At 36.8% G+C, this 23,174-nt stretch overlaps 1 protein-coding gene across 14 annotated transcripts in view; it reads left to right on the forward strand.

The window, feature by feature from the left end:
* mtmr3 (myotubularin related protein 3) overlaps positions 1 to 22,402 on the forward strand; it is an 86,544-nt gene extending 64,142 nt beyond the window's left edge. For 8 of the 14 annotated variants that reach the window (XM_063034399.1, XM_063034400.1, XM_063034398.1 and 5 more), the window contains 6 exons: positions 741 to 886; positions 3,457 to 4,885; positions 11,834 to 11,944; positions 14,124 to 14,212; positions 17,922 to 17,948; positions 19,778 to 22,325. In XM_063034399.1, coding sequence (XP_062890469.1) covers positions 741 to 886; positions 3,457 to 4,885; positions 11,834 to 11,944; positions 14,124 to 14,212; positions 17,922 to 17,948; positions 19,778 to 19,949 — 1,974 coding nt within the window. In that variant the 3' untranslated portion in view covers positions 19,950 to 22,325. The other 6 variants (XR_010016244.1, XM_063034401.1, XM_063034406.1 and 3 more) reach the window with 6 other exon arrangements.
* The last annotated feature ends 772 nt before the right edge of the window (positions 22,403 to 23,174 follow it).

Here is a 23,174-nt window from a genome sequence, read left to right on the forward strand (position 1 = left end):
TCATATCAAATAATTCAACTTATTAAAAGAAACAGCTGATAACATTGTACTAAGGTTACAACATGTATACTAGAATGTGTGTCTTTTTGTTCTAGCTTTAATTATATAAACAACATGAAAGCTAAAAATAGATTTTTATGCTTTAGGCTGTCTTCAGGGTTCTGAAATCTGATATTTTAATCAGTCATTCTGATTTTCTAATACATTTTGGGCTAGCAAGCAAAGTATATGTCAGTATATATTATATAATTGTTTGATTCATTTATAAATAATGACAGTAAAAGAATGCCAGAATAAGATGCTTAGCAAAATGTTCTAGAATTTCCACCATGTGGAAAATTCATGGATTGTTCAGTTTCCACTACTATTCAATCTAAAATTAAAACTTAATACACATCTAATTATTCAAGATATGAAATGTTTATTTTCAATAGTTATCTAATTTGTAAAGCTCTGGAAGACTATTTGGTGCAGTTCAGAGAATAACCCGACTGCATTTGAGTACTAGGAAATGAATTATTACCTATATCTTAACTGCACTGACACTTGCCCAAATGTTATAGATTTTATGCTGGGATTAATGCTGATAAAATGCCTTTACATTTCTGATTATCTCCTGTATGTCTGTTATTTCCATTTTAATTCATATTAAGCACAATACCATACTTTTTTGTAAAATGTTTACAATGGTTTTAATGTTTTGCTTACAAGTAAATGTTTTTGTTTGAACATCTAACTAGGTATTGCATCCAGTGTGCCATGTAAGGAATTTAATGCTTTGGAGTGCAGTGTACATACCCAATTCATCTCCCTCTACACCTGCTGATGACCACTATGCCCCTTATCCAGTTCCAAGGTCCATTCCTGAAGAACAGACGTTGGGAAGGTGAGCTTCAGACTAGTACTTCATTAACTATCAATATGATATGTTAGATATTGGACTTGGTGCATATAGATTGATATGATTTTTCTAATAAATAGTTATTTTTGAATTCTATGTTTGATGTAGAAATAGTTGTGTCTGCAATTATGAGCAATTCTGCATTCCCATGAGCAAAAGAATTATTTTTCTGTCAACTGATTATAAATAAGTATCCCCCCACAGATGAGTCAAATAGGCTAAGATAGGAAAGTGGCAAGAACTAATACTGGAATATTTTGAGACTATTTGAATGTTATTGGCAATGTTTACACCAAATAGAAAGCAAGGATTATATTTGCAATTCATACTTTTTTAGAATCTTTCCTCTAAGCAGAATCCATTTCATATTGACTTCATAGCTGTGTAAACCAAGAGATTAGAAGAGGATTAATTTATTGGAACATTTATTAGCACCACTCTTGAGCTGGGACTTTTTTATGTGGAGTTTTTTTTTGTAGAGTAGCTATAATTCAGTATTTTCTCTGTTCCTACTTGTCTATTCAGGTTTTGAGGTAAGCCTACACAAGGAAATAGGATTCTTCTAATTTTAAGTACCCAGTACCAATTCAAATTGCGTTTAGTTTAGTTGAGCACAGTTGTGTGTAGAACTGAGCTCCATTGACTCTGCCCCATGATTTTGGGGGGGGGGCGGGGGGAAGTAACTTCACATGTACAGTGCTTTTTCCATTTCCCTATGCAGACAATGTACTGTTTCTCCTGCTTGTAGATTGTGCTGAACTGATAAAGTGCAAATTAAGTTGAATTGGATTTGTGCCAAAGATGAGAACACATTTCTGATCTAATATGCATTACAATTCCTTTAACCTTTTTGAACACTCTCCCACTTTATTGTGAGCTGTTAGGTTTGCTCATTTATATTGTGCAAATGGAGCTGATGTGGTCTACTGAATGTTAGGAAGAGCAAATAAAGCAGAAGAGATTTCCTGATAATTAGATAAGATTTATCATTGTCCATGTTTCTTATACAAGATAGAATTAATTTGGTACTGAAATCTAAGGAGAAACAGGCCAAATGACCCAGTGTTCATTATCTTCCATTGAATGAATCCGCAGACAAGACCATACCATCTTCCTGCTCTAAAACTGTTGATACCAATGTTAGGTGTAGTATTTGGCTGAGCACCCACAGTTTCTTAAGAAGATTCCAAAGCTTCATAATCTACAGAATATATTTTTCTCATTTTAGTGCTAAATAACTAACCCATTATTGTAATCTATTATGTAGATTTCTGGACTGCTCAATCAGAGGAATGTCTTTTGGAATCAACTCTATGAATCCTCCAAAATTTCATAAAATTTCAAGGGGATCCTCTTTCATTTTTCTAACCTACAGAAAATTAAAATCTAGATTACTTGCTATCCAACTCATTTGACAACCTCTTATACTGGAAGTTAATACAGTGGACATAGCTTATACTGCTTCTAGGGAAAGTAGTATTACACCTTTTGATACAGTAACTATTTACTGTTGGCCTATGAGAATTAAGGTTAACAATATCCTTGCTAATGATTCACTGTGCTTGCTTTTTAACCTTCGGTAATTTCTGTCAAGGTCTTGAAAGTTCCAACTGAAGAAGCACTCACACTTGGTGAAACAGTGGAAATGGAAACTATATTAATTACATAGATGAAGGAAAATATGCTTGTATATCCAAGTCTAAAAGTTACATTATTACATTTGTTTTTGTAGTAAAAGTGCTTTCCAATTTTGTTCCTGTATTAGGCTCACTTTTTTCCCTTCATGAGCAGAAGAAAATTCTTCATCCCATCCTAAAAATCTTATTAACATTGACAATATTTTTAATAAGTATCACTTTTTGAGTTCCGAGTAAGGCTCTATGGAATGAGCTGTGCTTTGTATTTCAGTTTGAGATGAGGACTAGGTTCTATTAATCTCTAGATTAATAAATTCTCCTTTTAAAAATAGAGATTATTTACACTTGTGCACTGGAAATTACATTAAACAATCTTGAATTGCTTGGCCCTTTACACCAGCTTTTAATGATTCCTGTACTTCTCAGTAATGCCTAAATTCTCATCCTCCAGGTTAATATTTTTTCTTGTGCCCAAAGATGTGTCTACAACTTTGTATTATATAGTTTTATTGATGGTCATCTCTATATTTGCTTTCTCTAACTACATGCTGTTTGCAAACTTGGATCTATCATTCTACTTCTACTGTATGTGAAAGTTGAGCCTCCAGAATACATAATTGGAGAATATCACATTGTTTTGTGGATCAATTAATATTTCATCATTTGTACCTTTGACTTATCAAGTGTTAAATTGAGATTTTCTTCCAGGCAAGAATGCAAAAGATTATAGATGTTTGTATGCAAGATAATTTTTAAATGTAAAATGTGGTCATTTGTATTTCTTGTATTCTGTGTGCTAAACAAATGTGATTTTTAAGGAGCAGGAACTACAAAATTAAATTTAATCTGGTTGGTAAAAGTAGAGTTGATCTGTATTTAGTTGTACACTGTTTCTAGCATCTTTCTTTTTGAAAACAGGTTACCAAAGACTAGATCATTTGACAACCTGACAACTGTTTGTGATAACCCTGGGCCTACAGCAAATAGACGCTCCAGTGATCCAAGCCTAAATGACAAATGGCAGGAGCATCGCAAGTCGTTGGAACTTAATAGTGTCGGATTAGGAGGAATGATGGATGGGAATGGACTGGATGATTCCTACAGCAATGAAGCACTGAAATTGGGAAAGAACCCATTAGAAGCTGAACTTTCTGTTGCTGCTGGTGTTGGGGAAGGTCAAATAGAGAATATTTTACAAGAAGCATCTAAAGAGGATGGTGCGTTGGAGGAACAATCAAAGGATGTGACAACAATAGAACTAAAACAAGAAGTAAATGTATTAAGTAGTGAAAGTGATCTTGATACTGGCTTGAGTAACCATTTGGTAACGGACTCTTCAGAAACTTTAGCAACTAATGAAATGGAAAATGCTGAACCTGATTCTGGGCTTGTTACAAGCTCAGAAGAAGAGACACAGGAGGGTGGCTTGGATTCCGTTAATCATACTCAAGTAGGTGTGAGAGATGTTGCCCCAGATTGCCCATCAAGTAATACAAAACCATGTGTTGCAGCAGAGGACTTTGACCCAGACATTGAACCAGAAAGTCACTTTACTACACCTCAACCTTGCTTATCACACTTAATTGCTCCAGACAAACTGGAGGAGAAAATATCTACTTTGGAAAGTTCTACAGAAACATTAACAGAAGATGGAGCAAAGCAGGATGTGCCACAAACCTACTCTAATAAACTTTATTTAAATACCAGGGCCAATGGTACATTGGTACCTGCTACAGACTCTAATTTTTCTCAGTTTTTGCCTGAAAATCAGGATACAATAGTGAAATCCAGATCAACTGATACAAACAGGACTTCAGTTAAAAGCATTCAGAGTACACAGCCTCCTCCTTGTGCCTTGTCATTCAGTGAATGTAAGGATGGATTTACTCCTAATGGAGAAGTGATCAATGAAAATGCAGTAATTGAGAAAGCAATGGACTTTGGGACTGGTGCTGAAAGAAATATCACAGCTAATGGACTCTGTATAAATGGAGATGAAGTAAGAGGGAAAATGGTGTTAAGTAGGCAGGTTTCTGCAGCAAGTTGTAGTTCTTTGCAGTTTCCATCTGGCCATTTTAGAAACCCTCAGATCAAGTGGTGTCACTACTATTCTGGAAAGCAGCAGCCAATAACGAGTCCAGATCAACCTACACGAAGCCACTTGGATGACGATGGACTGCCCACATACACTGATGTTATACAACAACGACTTCGTCAGATGGAGACAGGTCATCAGCAAGAAGTAGAAACTTTGAAAAAACAGGTACAAGACCTATGGAGCAGGTTGGAATTCCAGCATTTTAGCAATTCTTCACTGCGTTTTAATGGGGAGTTTAGTGACGAAGTGGTAAGTATAGGAAATTGAAGTTTTCATATTCTGATTGTTACTGAAGCTTTTAGCATGCAGTTATTTTGCATTTTATTTTGAAAGCAAGTGAACACTTGCATTTGCACAGTATGGCTGCTATACTGCTCAAATTATGTGATACCTGTTTAATTTGAAATCTTATATTTTCAGTTACTCACCAATGATTAGTTGGTATTACAAAGAATAGCATGAATCATGCGTAGTTTATGGCCCAATGGAGGCTATTTGATTTTCTATACCAGTTGACAAAATTGCCCAACCTGACTATCTTCTAGCAGCAAGTTCACGGATCCACAGATTGCAGCTCCTTAAGTAGGCATCCAAGTAATTTTTGAAATGTGATGCCTTTGTGTCTGCATTTCAGGCTCTGTCTTCCCTATCCTCAACTTCCTTTGGGTGGAAAAACTATTTTCTCATCTCCCTTCTGATCTTTTAGCCAATTACTTTAAAGTACTCTTTAGATTTTTCTTTTTACCTCACTGCCAAAGGAAATGGGTTTAATCTAAGTCCTTCATAACCTTAATGCAATTAACTGAAGTTTCTCCCATTCTACTCCATAAAGGAATCAGTCTCAGATTACCCAACTTTGAAATCAGAATCTTGAGAACTATGTTCCTCAAGATGTTATATTACAAAATTGCTGTAAAGCATCAGATACAAGCTGTTGGCGAATGAAGCCAAGTTGATTCAAACAAGTATATCAGCTCTTTTATTAGTGAGTTTTATTTTTTTTAAGGTTACTGATCCCAATTTCAAAATTGTGAATGTTCTGAAATGTAATGTGATAATTGAATACCTTGAAGTTCATTGTTCTGAGCTTGACTTGTCAAATGACAAGAAGCTGGATTTAAGTTGCCATTTCTGGAGAATGGCGGAAGGTTCAACACACTAATTTTTTTTTGAAAACTACAATCTAAAAGAATTCCCAAGCAGAATTAATTTAGCTTCCATGAGAGATGGGAGCAAATTAGGCCATTCAGCCCATCGAGTCTGCTCTGCCATTCCACAATGGCTGATCCCAGATCTCGCTCAACCCCATACACGAGCCTTTTCGCCATATCATTGGATGCCCTGACTGATCAGGAAACGATCAACTTCCACCTTTTAAAATACCCACAGACTTGGCCTCCACCACAGTCTGTGGCAGAACATTCCACAGATTCACTACTCTCTGGCTTAAAAAAAATTCCTCCTTACCTCTGTTCTAACAGGTCACCCCTCAATTTTGAGGCTTTGCCGTCTAGCTCTGGGCACCCCACCATAGGAAGCATTCTCACCACGTCCACCCTATCTAGTCCTTTCAACATTCGGTAAGTTTCAATGAGATCCCCACGCGTTCTTCTAAATTCCAGTGAGTACAAGCCCAAAGTTGCCAAACACTCCTCATATGTTAACCCCTTCATTCTTGGAATCATCCTTGTGATCCTCCTCTGGATTCTCTCCAATGATAACATATCTTTTCTGAGATGTTGTACAACCATCTTTCAGCCACAATTCAGTGATGACCACAGCTTCATACCTGACAATCTGTAAAAAGTGCAACAAGATCATCCACCTTTTTTCTTGTACTCCATGGATTGAGATATAACACTTTGAGTACTGTATTTGTTACCCTTTATGATTCTGCACTGATACTCACCCTGCTGGCTGCAATTTTGTCCTATCATTTGCCTGCCCTTCCTGACAGTCTGACTTCATGCTATTTTTTATTTTTTTAAACCATCCACCCTATCCTGAGTCCCTTCGCTCCGGTTCCCATCCCCCTGCTCCAGCTTCTCAGCCGCACATTTGTAGCAATCCAGAAATTACTACCCTGAAGTCCTGCATCTCAGCTTTCTGCCTAGCTCTCTAAATTCTCTCTTCAGGACCTCATTGCTTTTCCTTCCTAGGTCTTGGAATTAATATGTACCAAGACATCTGGCTGTTCTCCCTCCCCTCCCTCTCTCTCCCTCTCCCAAAATTCTGTGGACATGATCCAAGATGTCCCTGGCACCTGGGAGTCCCCGTACCATGCGGGAGTCCCATTCATGTCTACAGAATGTCCTGTCTGTTCATCTAACTATTGAGACCCCTATCATTACTACTCCCCTCTCCTCCCTCATTCCCTTCTGCAGCACGGACCCATGCTCAATGCCAGTAACCTGGTCTCCATGGCATTCCCCTGGGAAGTCATCCCCCACAGTAAAGTAAAGGCATCCGTTAGTCTTGCGAGACCATGGATCTGCGCCTGGAAAGTCTTCACCCTCCAGGGCGCAGGCCTGGGCAAGGTTGTATGGAAGATCAGCAGTTGCCCATGCTGCAAGTCTCCCCTCTCCACGACACCGATGTTGTTCAAGGGAAGGGCAAGAACCGATACAGCTTAGCACCAGTGTCATCGCAGAGCACTGTGTGGTTAAGTGCCTTGCTCAAGGACACAATGCTCTGCCTTGGCTGGGGCTCGAACTCGCGACCTTCGGCTCGCTAGTCCAATGCCGTAACCACTTGGCCACGTGCCACAACAGTATCAAAAGCAGTATACTCATTGAGGGGAATGGCCACAGGGCACCTTCCCATTTTGCTCCTGACAGTCACCCAGCTACCTGCCTCCTACAACTTGGCGGTGACTCCGATCAGTGATCTCACTTCTCCAGATCCCTGACACTGTCTTCAAGGAGCTGCAGCTGGGTGTACTTCATGAAGGTGTAGTTCCCTGGGTGACTCTGGGTCTTGTGGGACACCAACCTCTGGCATGAAGAACACACAGCTTCATTGGAATGTTACCATTTAAAACAGCCTGAAGTGAGTGTGTGTTCACTTGCTGTGTTTTCAGTTTTGTTAAATCAGTTGCGGTACAGTGTATCTTTTAGAATTAATTGACAATGAAAATCTGCAAAATTCCAAATTTTCAAGTATACAGTAATTCAAATATTTTTGGGACTAATGGTAATTTATGGTAGCATTTTGATTGGATGGTGCAATATGTATTATTTTGTTAATTCTGGGTAATTAACAATACTATTTCAGGTGAACGTTTTTTTAAAAAATATTGCAATGGCTGCAATCTCTAGTTATAATTTTGCATACTTTGAAACAAGCTACTGTGAACATTTTTGTGTGCAGTCATTAGAATCAAATGAGTAACTTGTCACTAATGCTAGTTTTGTACTAAATAACTTTGTCAAGCAATGACAATAAAGTTATTGTTATTGCATGACAAAGTTATATTCTACTGCAAGTTAAAATTTCAAAATAGGTAGTTATTCAATTTAGTATTTTTAGAGTCTAAGGGTTGTTGTAGGTAGCTACTGACTCTGGAACTTTAGCAGGTTTTCTCAAAATACGATGACTACCTGTGGTAAAGTGTGCCATTAATTGCACATGTTATGTAAGGAAATGTGTGTCAATATTGCAAATATATGAAGATAAAGGCTATTTCATTCCTTTGACATTCAGCTGCTGTGGTCTAAAGGCAATAAATCATGCAAATCAGTGAGTATCGTGCAGAAAGTATTACTTCATTCTGCAGGAGTCCACTGTGCCATATGCTTTGGGGTCATCGAGGCAAAACAAGTGATGATTAAATATTGAGTAATGTTGGGATTAAACATTTTTACTGAACTTCAAAAACCAAGGCTATGTCCTAATGACCTAACTGTGTAATCCACAGCTTTACTGATACAGCACATAAATGGTGCAGGAGTAGACTAGAGGAAAATGATTGTCATTGTTTGATCAGATAATCAAGTCAAGTGAAGATAAAATCTACAAATTAATAACAAACTAAAGTGCATTAACATTAAATATTGTAAGGTATGGAACAGATTAACCAGTGATATTTCAAATATGATGTGACAGGAAATTCAGAAGCCTGATGCCCTGTTTCTCATCCTGACCATTCTTGTTTGTATACATTGTAGTTTCCTGCCCGATGGTAGGAGGTAGAGTATGCTGGATGGGTGGGGGTCCTTAGTATTACTAAGGGCCCTATGTATGCAGTGCTCCTGCTAAATGACTGAGGAGCAGGAGGAAAAGCAAGGAAGTAATTTGTGAAGTCCCGTCTTGGCTAGACTTTGGCACAATTCTATAACGCCTGTAGATCTAACCTTAATTCTCCATTCACCAAAAATATCATCTCGCCACTTGTGAACATCCCTTGATGTCTGTACTGAGTGGTTGCTTTTGTTAGTGATCAGTGTTGCCATTGGAGCTGCAGTATGATGGTGGAAGATGCTGATCTGCTTGTGCTGTAATGAAAGCTCTGATAGGTAACTAAGAGCTAATGGAGAGTTGATGCTGGATGTCGTGCTGTCTGATATTGCATGTAGGCTTTCTGGTAGTCCTGCTGTACATCATTGTGCATATCAGTCAGAAATTAAAACAAGTGTTGAAATTGGAAATAAAATTCAAGAAATACTTAGCGGATGCGCAGCAGCAGTGGAAAGAGAAATGATCAACATTTGAGGTCAGTGACCTTTCATCATTTTTTTTCTTTCTTTAGCTGTTGCTTGACCTCTTTCCAGTAGTTTCATAAGCACAAGAGATGCTGAAAGTCTTGGGCAACGCCCAGTGCTGGAGGAACTCGGCAAGTCAGACAGCATCTATGGAGGGGAATAAACAGTCAACGTTTCAGGCCAAGACCTTTCATCTGGACTGGAAAGGAAGGGGGCAGAAGCCAGAATCAGGTGGTGGAAGGAGGGGAAGGCAGTACAAGTTGGTGGGGGAAGATCAGTGGGCCCGGGGGAGGTGGGATAAAGGGAAAAGCTGGGAGGGGCTAAGTGGAAGAGGAAAACTTAAGAAGGAATCTAACAGGTGAGGACTGTTAACTATGGAAGAAAGGGAAGGTGAGGAAATCCAGACAGGTGATGAGCAGGTGAGATGGGAGGGGAATAAATTGCTAGAAGTTGAAGAAATTGAAATTTGTATCATCAGGTTGAAGGCTGCCCTGTTGAAGAAGCTATTGCTCCTCCATCCTCATGGCTGTAGAGGAGGCCGAAACACAGATCAGAATGGGGATGGAATATCAAACTGAAGTGGATAGCCATTGGGAGATGCTCCCTTTTGCGGTGGACAGAATGAAAGTGCTCAGTGAAGCAGGACCTCAATCTGCATTAAGTCGTACTGATATAGAGTAGGCCACACTGAGAGCACTGGATACAATAGATGACCTCAACAGACTCACAGGTGAAGGCCAATATGGACAGTTGAGATCATGGCCAGCATGGACAAAGTGGGCCATAACATCATGTTTCTGTATGTTTCTATGATTCACTTTTGCCTCCTACTGCTCACAAATTGTACATGCATGTTCAAAAACTAAGCTCAAGCCAACAATTTGGTAACAGAAACCAAGAAGTACTAAGGTTGTCTCCTGAATTGTCCCTATTACTAGGCACCGGCTGGATAGACCCTGAAAAGTGAAAAAAGATTCTTGTATCTCACTGATACTGAAATTCACCATCAGCTATTGTACATCAGTTAAGCATTTGGTTATCTGAAGAAATGTGTTTGAAGTTTGATACTTGAAGCCTGGCACGAAAACTCATGATCTACGAGGAGCAGTGATCTTTACACTCCTATATGATTCTGAGGTGTGAACTACCTCCAGCAAGTACTTGGAGGGACTAGAAAGTTAGTACCAATGTTCCTTTTGCAAAATCATCCAAATCTATTTACATAACACATGAATCAATATTGATAACCTTTCCCAGACTATCATGTCGCTGCCATACCAACACCTGTCTCTAAAGGTGCACTGCTGCATACTCCAAGGCAAGAAAATATCAGGCAGATAAAGGAATACATCCTAGGAAGCTCTCAAAGCCTCCTTGTGGAAACCTAATGCAATATTCACACTGACATGGAAATCAGTGACCCATGACTGCTCAAGATGGAGGAAGAGCATTCAGGATGGCACCAAGAACCTTTAGTCCCTTCACTAGAAGCCCTCTGAGGTTGAGAGTAAATGGTGGAACAACTACACAGCCTTTGAAACCACCCTTCAAGCACTTGGCCTCATCTGTGAGAGAGTGGACAACAGCTTAGCTTTATTACTTCAACTTAACTGCAAAACACTGAAGAATGAGGAGAACTTATGGATCTGCTTTTGCACAAACTTTACTTTAGTGACTTGAGTATGTTGCCCTGTCATTTCATTCAAACATTGTCCCATTAGCATGATTAGATCAAGCTGGGAAAGTGAGTTCTGGACAAGTTGATGGGATTTCTGAAAAGATGAACAGAGAAATAAGAAATTTGTTTTTCGTTGTAGGATGACCTTTGAAATAAAATACCTCATCATAACTTGTACTTTATTGTCGCCAAACAGTTGATACTAGAACGTACAATCATCACAGTGATATTTGATTCTGCGCTTCCTGGATTTCAAATCGATAGTAAATATTAAAATTTTATATTATAAATCATAAATAGAAAATAGAATATAATTTGAAGTTACTATTACAAATGTTTATTCTACACTTCATTTTTTGTAATCAGTCTCATCTACATAGACTGGAAAAAAATCATACAAAGTATCTGAACAGCTATCGTAGATTATAGCAATCTATCAGAATCCAAGAGGGATGCAATTATTTTTCAACAGAAAAGTTGAAATGTTGGCCAACTATTATCAAAACTTTGTAACAAAGCAAATTGTATTCCAGCAAACTTCTAACAACTTTCCAGAAAAGACTCGAGACTTGTTTATTAACTAACAAAATGTGTGATTTCATGCAGAAAGAACTGAACAGGCGCCAAAACGTCTGCTTCTGAACATTCTTTGAATCTCCAAATTTGTGCCACACCCAGAACATTACCTAATTTATTTTTATGCACATTTCACAAGCACATAGGAATAAAATTGTTCACTGAATATGTTCATGATAATACAATGCACTGGGTATGTATTTATGATTTTGAAATAGTTTGTTATATCTTTTTTATAATTAGACCTCTATCCCAGACTCGGAGAGCAATGTGGATCATAATTGTTTATCTCGCTGTAGCACGGAAATATTCTCTGAAACTAGTTGGGAACAAGTGGATAAACAGGACGCAGAGGTGAGAAATACAGCTTCAACAAAAGCTAGGAATAGTGCAGAAATTAAAAAGTGAATTCATGTCAAAACGTACTGTTTTAAATGTCACTTGAGGGGGGAAAAATACGAACACCATGTCTTTTCATGTGATGCAGAGAAAATCCAAATCGTGGCCATGTTGGTCATTAGATATGGGTGGTGGCCAGTGTAAAAATCAAGGAAAATTTTGAATATGAACTTTTCAAGATTGAGGAACTGTGGGTAGTATTAGTAATCTAGTCTATTAAATATTAAGAGTTTGAGAACTATTACAGAAGTTAAAGAAGAAAGAATAGTCTACAAAAGAATGAGTGGTCAAGAAATCGATGAAAAGAGTGAATTAAGGAAAAGGTGACAAAGGCCAGGGAAGGCTATTTGCAGCAGAAGAATACGATCTGCCAGCTTAAGAAATTGTGCAAAGAAGACAACAGAAGTCAATTTTAGGACGATTGTGAAGTTAATTTGATTTCAAAGTTTACTCACATCAGCTGTACCAAATTATTTAATTGACTGGTTTGAGACGTTGACAGTGAAGTCACAATATAACGATGGGTGAGAGCTTGGATACTTTCCTGAGATAAGGCTATTAGCCCCACACTCTCACTGGATGAATTTTAAAAGGGGTAATATTCACATTCAGACTGATGGGCGTTCCTGGAAAGAAAGATGATCTCATTGCATTTAAGCTTCAACTAATGAATTATACTGTGAACAACATTATGGTAGGTCTTTAATTTGGATGTTACTGTCAATGTATGATTGGTTTATTGTTATCTTGATCAAATGCACTTTCTCATAATGCCTATTAGAACACACAATTTCTCATCTAAGCCAGATAGTTGGATGACAGTGTTTTGCCATTACGGTCATTTCTAAGTATATTCAGTTTGCATTTGAATCTTGTAATGCAATATTTAGTATAGTGTTCACATTAATGCAATTTGATAAATATAGTGGGTTTCAGTTAATTGGGACATATTGGGAAGTACATTTTGGCCCAATTAAGCAGCTGCCTCAGCCAAAGTTTCATGAATCTTTAAGAAGATTTATTTTTCTAAAAAATGCAAACTACCATTTAAATGAACAAAATCAGCACAGACATCTAGTTTAGATAATGAACTGCCTTCATACAATGTTCTCGATAACTGACTGTATTCTCCATCTTCTTTTTCATTATAACATTCAGGATGATTGTCAATACCTTCAAATTCTTTGTAGTTCCTAACTTGTTGAAGTAGTGAAGTTTTCATTTTCACTCCTGGCCATTTCTGGCATCTCCATGCCCAAATGCTTGAAACTGCAGTGAACAAAACGGTTCTGAATTGTCTTGCTGCTTATTTCTCACCACTATTGCTGACAAAAATAAGTTTTTTTTAAACACAAGCACATGCAATTGACACTATTTAATACTGTTTACACAAAGCGCTGTGAAGTGTAATGGCCACAGAAGTGCATGTGTCTGACTCTAGTTAGAAACTGTTCAGCAACACAGTCTCCTGTCCTAATTAAGCGGCATTGTGTTCCAAATAAAGGGAATCACAGCTATTTTCTCAATTAGTTTTTGTTCTTTGAGTTATCCCAAATAAGCGATGCCCCAATTAACTAGAATCTACTATACTGGCTCTCTATGGACAGGTTTAGAATGAAAGTTGTGTGCCAAATGTGACAGTGTTATGTTTAACTTAGTGGCATAAATAACAGTTCAGACTAATGATTAGTTATAACCAAGCATGACCTGTCATTGCTTTATGTTGCCTGAAATTTTCTATCATTATCAGTTTATTTTTTTGATTTCTGCTTTTCCTTTATAACTCGTGTTCTTTCCTCACTTTTACTTCTGTGTAACTTTTTTTAAAATCTTTGTTTCTTAATTATCTGTCTTTTAAGTTAACATTATAATGAAAGATATTCTTGGTTGATGTTCACTTTTTCTGTTTGGAAATTTGAATGCCAATACCATTGAATATCCATTGCATGTTCATAGATTTTTAATTGTATTTGATGGGCAATATTCAGTTTTTTCACAATACAGATTGTACAATAATTTATGATGCAAAGAAAGTGAGAAACTAAAACTTCAAAAAAGCATTTAAAACTTGAAAATTTGAATGCAATTGTTATGTTGGATTGTGCTTTCTTCGATTCACAATGTCTCTTTCTAGGTAACTCGATGGTATCCTGATCATTTGGCTTCTCAGTGCTATGGATGTGAAAGTAGATTCTGGCTAGCTAGCAGGAGACACCATTGCAGGTACTATGCTGCAAAAAAATGAGTAACTAAATGTTTTCTTTTGCTTGGTCTTTTTTACAAAACCTGTTTGTTCTGTGTGAGCATGTATGTAACTAATACTGAACAAATTTCAAGAAATTCTTTAACTTCTGCATGTTCATAGAAGTCCACTAAAAATTGGCACCAATTGAAAATATTAGTTTCCAAAGATTTTGTAATTGTACTATTTACAACCAGCAGACACTTTTTTTTGATAAATTTCACGCTCTTATTTTTTGTAATTGGCTATTATTTCCTTCGTTTAACAAAGATTAGGACTTTTCCAACTGGCATAATTTTTCTTATTCAGGTGAAATTAAAGTTTGGGAGTAATATTATTGATCCTTTATACATTTCGTTTTCATCATTACAGATTTCCACATTGTTTTAATAGCATAGTTACCACATTTTCCCCAAAATAATAATTGTCTTTACTAGGCATAATGTGATTGGAGGGCACCTGTTCAAAATATTATCATCATGAAGTTACAAAACTGCCTACTTCAAAGTTCAAACATCCCACACTACTGTAAAGTTGTGAACTGAATCAATGACTGAGTTCTGACTTTCTCCTGAAACTTGCCCTTGATAGATTTTCATACCCTATCTGCATGCCTGCATGTACACTTACACACATACCATGCTGTGTTTGAAAGCAAAACAAACTGTAAAAGGAACTGCATGAATGGGGAGTGGGGTGGTGGTGGAAGAAATTGCCATGTTTTGGATCAAGACCTTTCATCAGGGTTGAGAGTGGAGAGCAAAGATAGCTGGTATAGAGGGGGAGGAGTGAGACAGGAGCCCTTCATCCCTCAGCCCTCCTCATTCTACCTATCGTCTATAGACCAATCTCTCATCCCTACCCTCTCTATACCAGTTGCCTTCCCTCTCCACTCCCAAACCTGGTGCAGAATCTTAACTCAAAGATCAACAATTATCTTGCTTTCACAGATGCTGCTTAACCTACTGAATTGCTCCAGCAGTATTTTTTTATTATTATTGCTCCAGATACCAGCATCTGCAGTCTCTTGTGTCTACTGCAGGAGTTCCCAATCTTTTTTATGCCATGGACCAATGCCATTAAACAAAGGGCCTGTGGACCCCTGGTTGGGAACCCCTGGCACCAGCTTGACAGGACGCAATTGCATTTGTCCCCCTCTGCTTGAACTGTAACATTTTATTCTGATCGAATAGTTCAGTGCTGCTTAGAAAGATTGGTTATTAAATATTGTAGAGTTGCAAGATCTATGGTCATTGCAGATTGATTGTACTTCTGCATCTTGATGCATTGTGGTTAGTATAATTTTACATTTGCTTTGAGTTGAGACATTAGTATAGTGAGTGATACTAAAGTCTGTGAGCTAGTCTGCTGAAGTATTAAGAATAGGTTTGAAGTGAGTGATAACTGTAAATCAGTTCTCTTCTATCACTGAACTGAGGGACAGTGAGAAACAATGGTGTGTACCAGCAGTAAGTTGTAATGCCGATGGCACACGCTGGGGAAAGATGCTTGTTCTTGTAATACATTGAATGAGATGATACTTCAATCTAGTTCTTGCTATCTGTTATGTTCATATTTCTGTTACTCATCGAGTGGCTGACAGTCTGACAGGAAATCATGTGAATGCCCCTTCTGATGTCCATGTTTTGCCAACAAAATGAATGGCCAGTCCTTTCCACCAGGGGGTGGGGGTTGGGTTTGCACAGTATAATGATGAGAGTCAAGGTACCACTTGCATAGTAATAGTCTTTAGTTTGGTAAAGTGTCATCATTTTACATGCTACAGAAGAATGTTGTTACTCATTTTGATGCTTAGAGAATATCCAAAAATGCTTCAAGCCTTTTAAGTACTTGCACAGTATAGTCAAAATGATAAAATGGGAAATGCAGACAGAATTTCCATTTTCTACTTTAATCAAGAACTTGATTACTTGTGCCATCAAAGAAATGGTTTTAAAGGATGGGAGAGATTTGGGAAGTTTTAAAATTTGATTACTTCTGTGTTCTCTAGGGTCTCTAAAGAATAGGTTTTTTTGCTTAAGGAAAGATGTAAATGTATGAAAGTTTATTGCACGGATAGTTGGAGTGGACATGCTGTCTTCTGAAGACAGGTTGGATGGACTAGAAATGTATCAGTTGGTGCTTAGAGGATGCAGAGAGAATATTTCCTCTCGTGAGAACATCTAAAACAGGGTCACTGTTCAAAAATGGCAGTGAGGCTGTATTTGGAACTCTTTTTCGAATGGTAGGGGAAGCAAAACCTTTCAATGCTTGAGGTACAGGGAGATAGATTCTTAAAAAGCAGGGAGGTGGAACATTACTGGGGTAAGTGGCAATAATTCAAGATTGTTTAATGTCATTTCTGTACAAAAGTGCAAGGAGAACGGTAATTGTTCTGGATCCAGTGAAGCACAAAAAACCCCACAAAAGATAAAGAACTCAATAATAAAACAACACATGTACAGGTAAATATCTTCTTACATTGATTGTATGTTCATAAAGTGACATTAGGCTGTACATAAGGTGACTGACAGTGAAATAGTGGTGCTGGAGTTAATGGAGGTGGAGATGCTAAAGATTCCAGTCAGATCAGTATGATCTCATTGAATTACTGAGCAGGTTCATGGGACTGTGTTATAGTACTACACAATTTCTGTGCAAGTTTCAAAACTCATTTTGGCACCTTCCATTTTTTTTGCATCTTTACTATTTCCCTCCAATGCCGCTTCAACTAATCCCCCATTTTTCTGTCAGTAAGACGTGCTTTCTGTGATATCATAAGATATAGGAGCAGAATTATTTGATCTGTTGAGTATTTCCACCAATCGTGGATGATTTCCTTCAACCCCATTTTCTAGCCTTCTCAGAACCTTTAACCCCCTTGCCAGTCAAGAACCTATCGATCCCTGTCTTCTATAACACTCATTGTCTTGGCCTCAATAGCTCTGCATTTTCACAAGATTCACTACCTTCTGCCTAAAGAAATTCCACCTCACCTCAGTTCTATAGGATTATCCTTTTTATTCTGAGGCTGTGCTCTTGATTCCTTGCTATTCCTCCTATTGGAAACATCCTTATCACGTCCATTCTGTACAGGTCTTTCATTGTCCAGTACTTTTCCTTCCATAACAATCAACCATAATACTGCTGCGGCAACCTGCTCAATTTTGAAATCTCAGGCATTCTGATCATTGCCAACTTGTGTAAGACTTATCTTAATTTACCTTCTAAATCTTTTCCATCACGAAGACTTGCACTAATCCTTTCATATCTCCACCAACTTATGATATTCTCCATCATTCTTGTCTGCTCCACTAACGTTGATATTTTACAGCTGCTCAACACCTCAAACCCTTTTCACTTTTCTGATTCCTGCCTTTAAACCCTTTTCGATGTCTAAGTTTCAAACATGATTCCCCACCCATGGTGAATGAACTTGCAGTTATGCTTTATACAGCACATTGTAATGCTTTCTTCATTTAAAAAGATCGCAAGAATGTTGCTTAATAGAATTAATTTCATCTCTAAGATTGACATTGTTGTTAACATATGGAATTATTTCAAGTATACATCTCTCATTGTAAGGTTGCTGCATGTGTTTTTCATTTGTTTGTATCCCCTGCTGTTGCCCTGCTGATTTACACTTTTCCTTAGCTAGTTTCCCTCTGAGCTCTTTTTTCCGTCTTGCAGGGACAGGGAGCCTGTTGATGACAAATGGTGAGCATTTTCAACAGTCTTCTCTGTCTCTTGTTTGTCTTCATTCCTGATGATATTTATTTTAAAACATTTATTTGTGCCTTATTAACTGAACATCTCAAACAATTGGTTCTTGTTGATTGTACATTGATTAAATTCAAATTAGATTTTCCAAAAGAAATGTACAGTCTGTTTTATAGGCCATCTAGCCACACCACAGCTGAAAAAATTTTTAATTTGCTGCCCAGTAACACCTATGTTTATTACTTCTCCTGTTTGCACATATTTAATTGCATTGATAGAAACCTTGTCAATAGTTTTCAGTTTTTAAGTTTTGGATATGTATAAGATTTTGCCATTTCATCACATTGTGCTTTTAATCAGCCTGACAACCAAGTTTATGTGACGTAAAGACTTCTGCCACTAATTAAAACTTAGTTTATCTATACACAATCTGAATATGATCTTTTTTAAACTATTTTTGCACTTTTCCCAAGAATTGAGATGTAATTAAAAAGCTACAGTAACCTGTTCACTGGCAAAATATCGTTTAATCTCACTCTTTTGACTGTCTTTAAAATATTAATTTTCTGCTGTGTATTTTTAAGAAAGCTGCTGAATATTGGTGGACTGCATGTTAGTCTTGTAAATCTTTTATTTGCTGGTTGTGTTTATTGTAGAGAAACCATAATTGCCGTAAAATTGGTATTGTAAGCCAGATGCACTGTGAGCTTCATTTGTCAACTGACCTAATAATCATGTTTATGCTCACCCCCTGATACCTTTAGTAGTGAAAACTTGAGACTCGTTTTCTTAAATTGTTTCAAATATTAAAATGCTGTAGGTTAATCATCCAATGTAAATTATGTGCAAGATTTATACTGAAAACATCATTAAACATGAATTAGTTAAACACAACTGTTTCGTGAGTTTCCATGGAACATTTGGGAAACTTTGGATTCCAATTAAAACAAATTAAGCTTTTTTTAAATGCAGTATTATTTCAGTAGTTACAAGACTATGAAGTATACAGCACAAAATAGATCAGACTTTTTGAGAAGTAAGCTCATCAGATAAATTAATGAAAATAGATTCTAGAACATTACTCAAGCTTTTGATCCGAACTGTTAATTCAATTGTATTATGGACATCTGATTTGGGATTTATAAATTGAAAATTACATTATTTGGCCATTTTTTCTCAATTTAAAGCAAAATCAAAAACCTACAGGGAAATTTTACATCTTTATAACAATAGGTTCCCTCAATAGATTCCTGTGATTTCTTCAGACTAGGTTTGCAGGTGTGTAAATAGGAGAGTATATAATCCTGTGACGTTTGAACTATTCATTAGAATGGAAAAGGTGAGAGTTCTCAGTAGAATTTTTTTTCTGGATTGGATTCATTCAGTTTCTAATTATTAAAAACATGTTTTCATCTTGAGCTAACAGCTATGCAAGGGTTTCAACTTTCATAGGTGAAAACAAGTATTTTTTCATTGAAATAACTTTGAATTTTTAAAGAATATAATTTCACTTGAGAGTTTGTCCTTCAGTTTTTTAAAATTTTGCATAAATATTACTAATTGTTGAAAATTTAAATACTTGTTTGGCAGAAATTCAACATTGATGTTTTCATTGTAATATAGTGGTTGGGTATATGTTGATTGCAAATTTATTATTGAAAATAGAATTCAGTGTGCAGCCACTACTTCATGTACATAGAGCAAGTAACCAAAGGGAAATGTTTTCCTTTTTTTAAGAAGCTGAATTTATCAGTATTTGGTGATTATAGATTGATGAAACAAGATTTTAATTATCAATCTGCCCATTTGTTTTTTTTCCCCAAAAGGAATTGTGGGAATGTATTTTGCTCAAGTTGTTGCAATCAGAAGATCCCAGTGCCGAGTCAACAACTTTTTGAGCCTAGCCGTGTCTGTAAATCCTGCTACAGCAGTCTACAGCCCAGTGGGTCTACCCTGGAGATAGAACTGGACAAACCCATTGCAGCTTCTTCAAACTAAAGGCAATGCCTTTCTTCCCGGAAACACGCACATTATGGGATGGTGTACAAGAAGCCAAGCTCTTGGTATAATTGTGCACTTAAGATGGAACTGAATGCACATTATAGCTTGGAAGTTCGAACAGGATGTGGTGGATGCAGACATATTTAGATAGAGTAACTTAAAGCTGTTTGAAAGTTTATTTACAGTGACTTGTGACTGGAATAGAATGGGCAGTGCAGTATATTACTGTATTAACCAAAGGCCTTAGACCTGCAGAAGTGATAAACAAATTTTGATGGAAGATTGCATTGTCGCACTACTCCTCCTACATAAGTAATTGAATATGTAAAATCTTAATATGGATCAGTGTTAATTATGTTCCTTTTTATTTACTAAATTGATTTTTGGCATGTACAGAAAGTATTATAAATGCCCTCGAGTTGCAGCAAAATGACTTTACAGTGAACTGATGGGCACTGAAGGAATGAAATATTTTAAGCTTTGTTTACACAATGTTTTGTAAGCTCAAATGTTTTTGTCTTCTATTTGGAACAGGATTTCTTTTGAGCTTGGTGAATTGACCTCTTTCTGCTGTGATTCTGAAATGCAAATGAAGGTTAGAGGAAGTCAAGAAATGAGAAGTTCTGGATAGGTGCCATTGTTTATGATACGGGTTTCTGGGATTGTGTTTTAAAAGCATATTTGACATTCACTTTCATTTCATTTTCTTCATGTAAGCACTTTTTTAAAATTTCACTCTTTGTAAATAAAGAGGACAAAATGCTGTTGCTAGCTACATAAGCACTCTTTCCTGAAAGATTTAAGTGCTCCTTGCCCCACCATGAAGAAATGTTTTTTCCCAGTTTTGTTTTAGAAGTGCATCAAGTGCTGTTAGCGTTTTAGAGAGGATGTAAAGAAAATTTAAAGTTTGGCATTTGTATGAAGCTTATGCTAACTCTCAACAATTTTATTACTTTATTATTAATAGATGAGCAGTGTTTAATATAAAATAAAATTGGGCCAGTGGATATACAGGTAAAAACACCAAGTGCTTTTCCCCACTTGACATTGAAGTTTAACTTCATTGTTTATTAATAATGTGCTGTAAGGTATCAATTAATCCAACACTTTCCCCTCCTTTTTGCTCTTAAGTTGTAAACAGCCAATCATTGCAGCACAATTAGGATTTGCAAAATGTATTTGTATCAGGCATTGTTTCCCTAATAAGAGGTATGGGTGATAAGTCCATTGTAGGGACGTCGTTGAAACTGCTGTTTGTAACAAACAGGAAAGAACTGTTCCAACTCTCTAAATTTAAATTGCATCTAAGTAATTTACTGGTGCTGTTTTTGATTTATTCTGGAATTACTTTGTTTATTTTTTTAAAGTGACTAAAAAGATTCCATAAACCAGATTAGAAATTTCCTGGTAACAAAACTAACCACAGTTCACATTACCAACTGGTTCAATAAAAAGCTGATGTAAGAAACTGCACTTTATCAGTACATTAGTTGCTTAGTATAATTCCATTTTACAGTCTGTAAATTTTTTTTATTGAACTTGAAATTCAGAATCCACCTCATCCTGGTGCTTGATTTCACAGAAGTTGAAGTGTGTCGAGTACACACAGTAACATCGTTTTGGGGTTTGGAACTAAAGTTAAAATGCTGCTAAACATATTTTGAACAGTCTGGTCATTTCTCCTCCCCACCCCCCCAATCTTCTTTGTTTAAGTGACTGTTATCCTTTTGTGGTAATGGTAGACACTTCTGATTGTACACTCAAGTGGAATTTGTAAAGTAGCACTTAAAGCCAGACTTTAATTGCTTTAAGAATTGATGCCACAAAGCTGAGTGTGGAAACTGTAGTGCTTACCTGTTTGTAAGCTTTCATGGCATATACTCTTCTGTAGCCTCAGAATGATTTATTTAAATCTAAATAAATTTGTCATTTTCATATATTGTGTTTTATCTTAAATTTGAATGACCGATTTTATTGCATATTCATTACAAGTTGACTAAAGAGGGGGTCACTTTGATTTTCATATCAACACAATGGTTCAGTGATGTACTGTCTACTAAATGAATGATGTATTTGGATATAAATAGAGATCTTCAGTAGTTTGAAATCTGTCATGCATTTAGAAGGGTGAACTTTTTAAATTTTGTGCATTAGTTGGTCTCCTTAAGCAATTTAACTAGACAATCTGTAGTCACATATTTCTCTCTTACATTTTTGTTGGGAAAGGAGAAGTGTAGAAATAATTTTTAAATATTAGAAATCCCCATTTGCTACCTTTCCCGTTGAAGTGCCTGGTTCACTGTGTAACAACATTTCAGATTACAATCATTCCAAGAAGATACTGAGATCCCAGGTAATATTGAGACTGTCTTTATAACATCGGTTAAAATCAACGCCGTACCCTGCTGGAAGTTTATTTGTCATGTATGCCAGGAAAGCACTTTATCCTTTTTCACTATTTTTATTCCTGTACAGAATTTTGCTCCTTCCAGTATTTATCCAGTTTTATTTTCACTATTCCCAGCCATATATAATGTATATTTGGGTGAATAAACATTTTATTGCCTTTCCACCTTCCATCAGAGACTGTTCAGATTAAGATTTTGTCTCGGCAAATTCCTGGCTGCAATGATTAAGGTATTCGGTGCATTGTTCAGTCTTGCAACTGTTCGAAGATGTTTTCACTTGACTGTTGGAATGAAATAATAAGGACTTGCCAACAATTAGAATATCTGATCACTTGACATTACTGTGACAAGATAAATTTTACATAAATATTACATTCTGGACAATGGAAATAAAACCAGAAATTTTGGAAAGGAAGTTTACTTGTCAGGAAAATTATCTTCCATCAAAATGGGCATAAATAAAAATATTGAAGTTGTGTTACTGAGAAAGAAAGGGACAATGGAGGTCTGTGGAAGTATAAGAGATAATTTGCCAGAAAGGATGACAAGTACATCTTGAGGGGGTGGGGGGAGGGGTGCAAATATACAGTGAAGGGTTAAAAATAAGAAAAGTCAGTCTAATGCATCTTTTAATGCAGAATAATCATCTGAAATCATGAATGGATGGTGATTATCTGAAATTGGATCGAACATCGAAAGGGCTTTACTTTTTGGAGAGAAGGAGGATGAGAGGAGACATGATAGAGGTACACAAGATATTAAGAGGAATAAATAGAATGGACATTCAGCACCTGTTCCCCAGGGCACCACTGCT

Source organism: Mobula hypostoma, chromosome 27 (assembly GCF_963921235.1).
Source record: "Mobula hypostoma chromosome 27, sMobHyp1.1, whole genome shotgun sequence".
NCBI classification, from domain to species: domain Eukaryota; kingdom Metazoa; phylum Chordata; class Chondrichthyes; order Myliobatiformes; family Myliobatidae; genus Mobula; species Mobula hypostoma.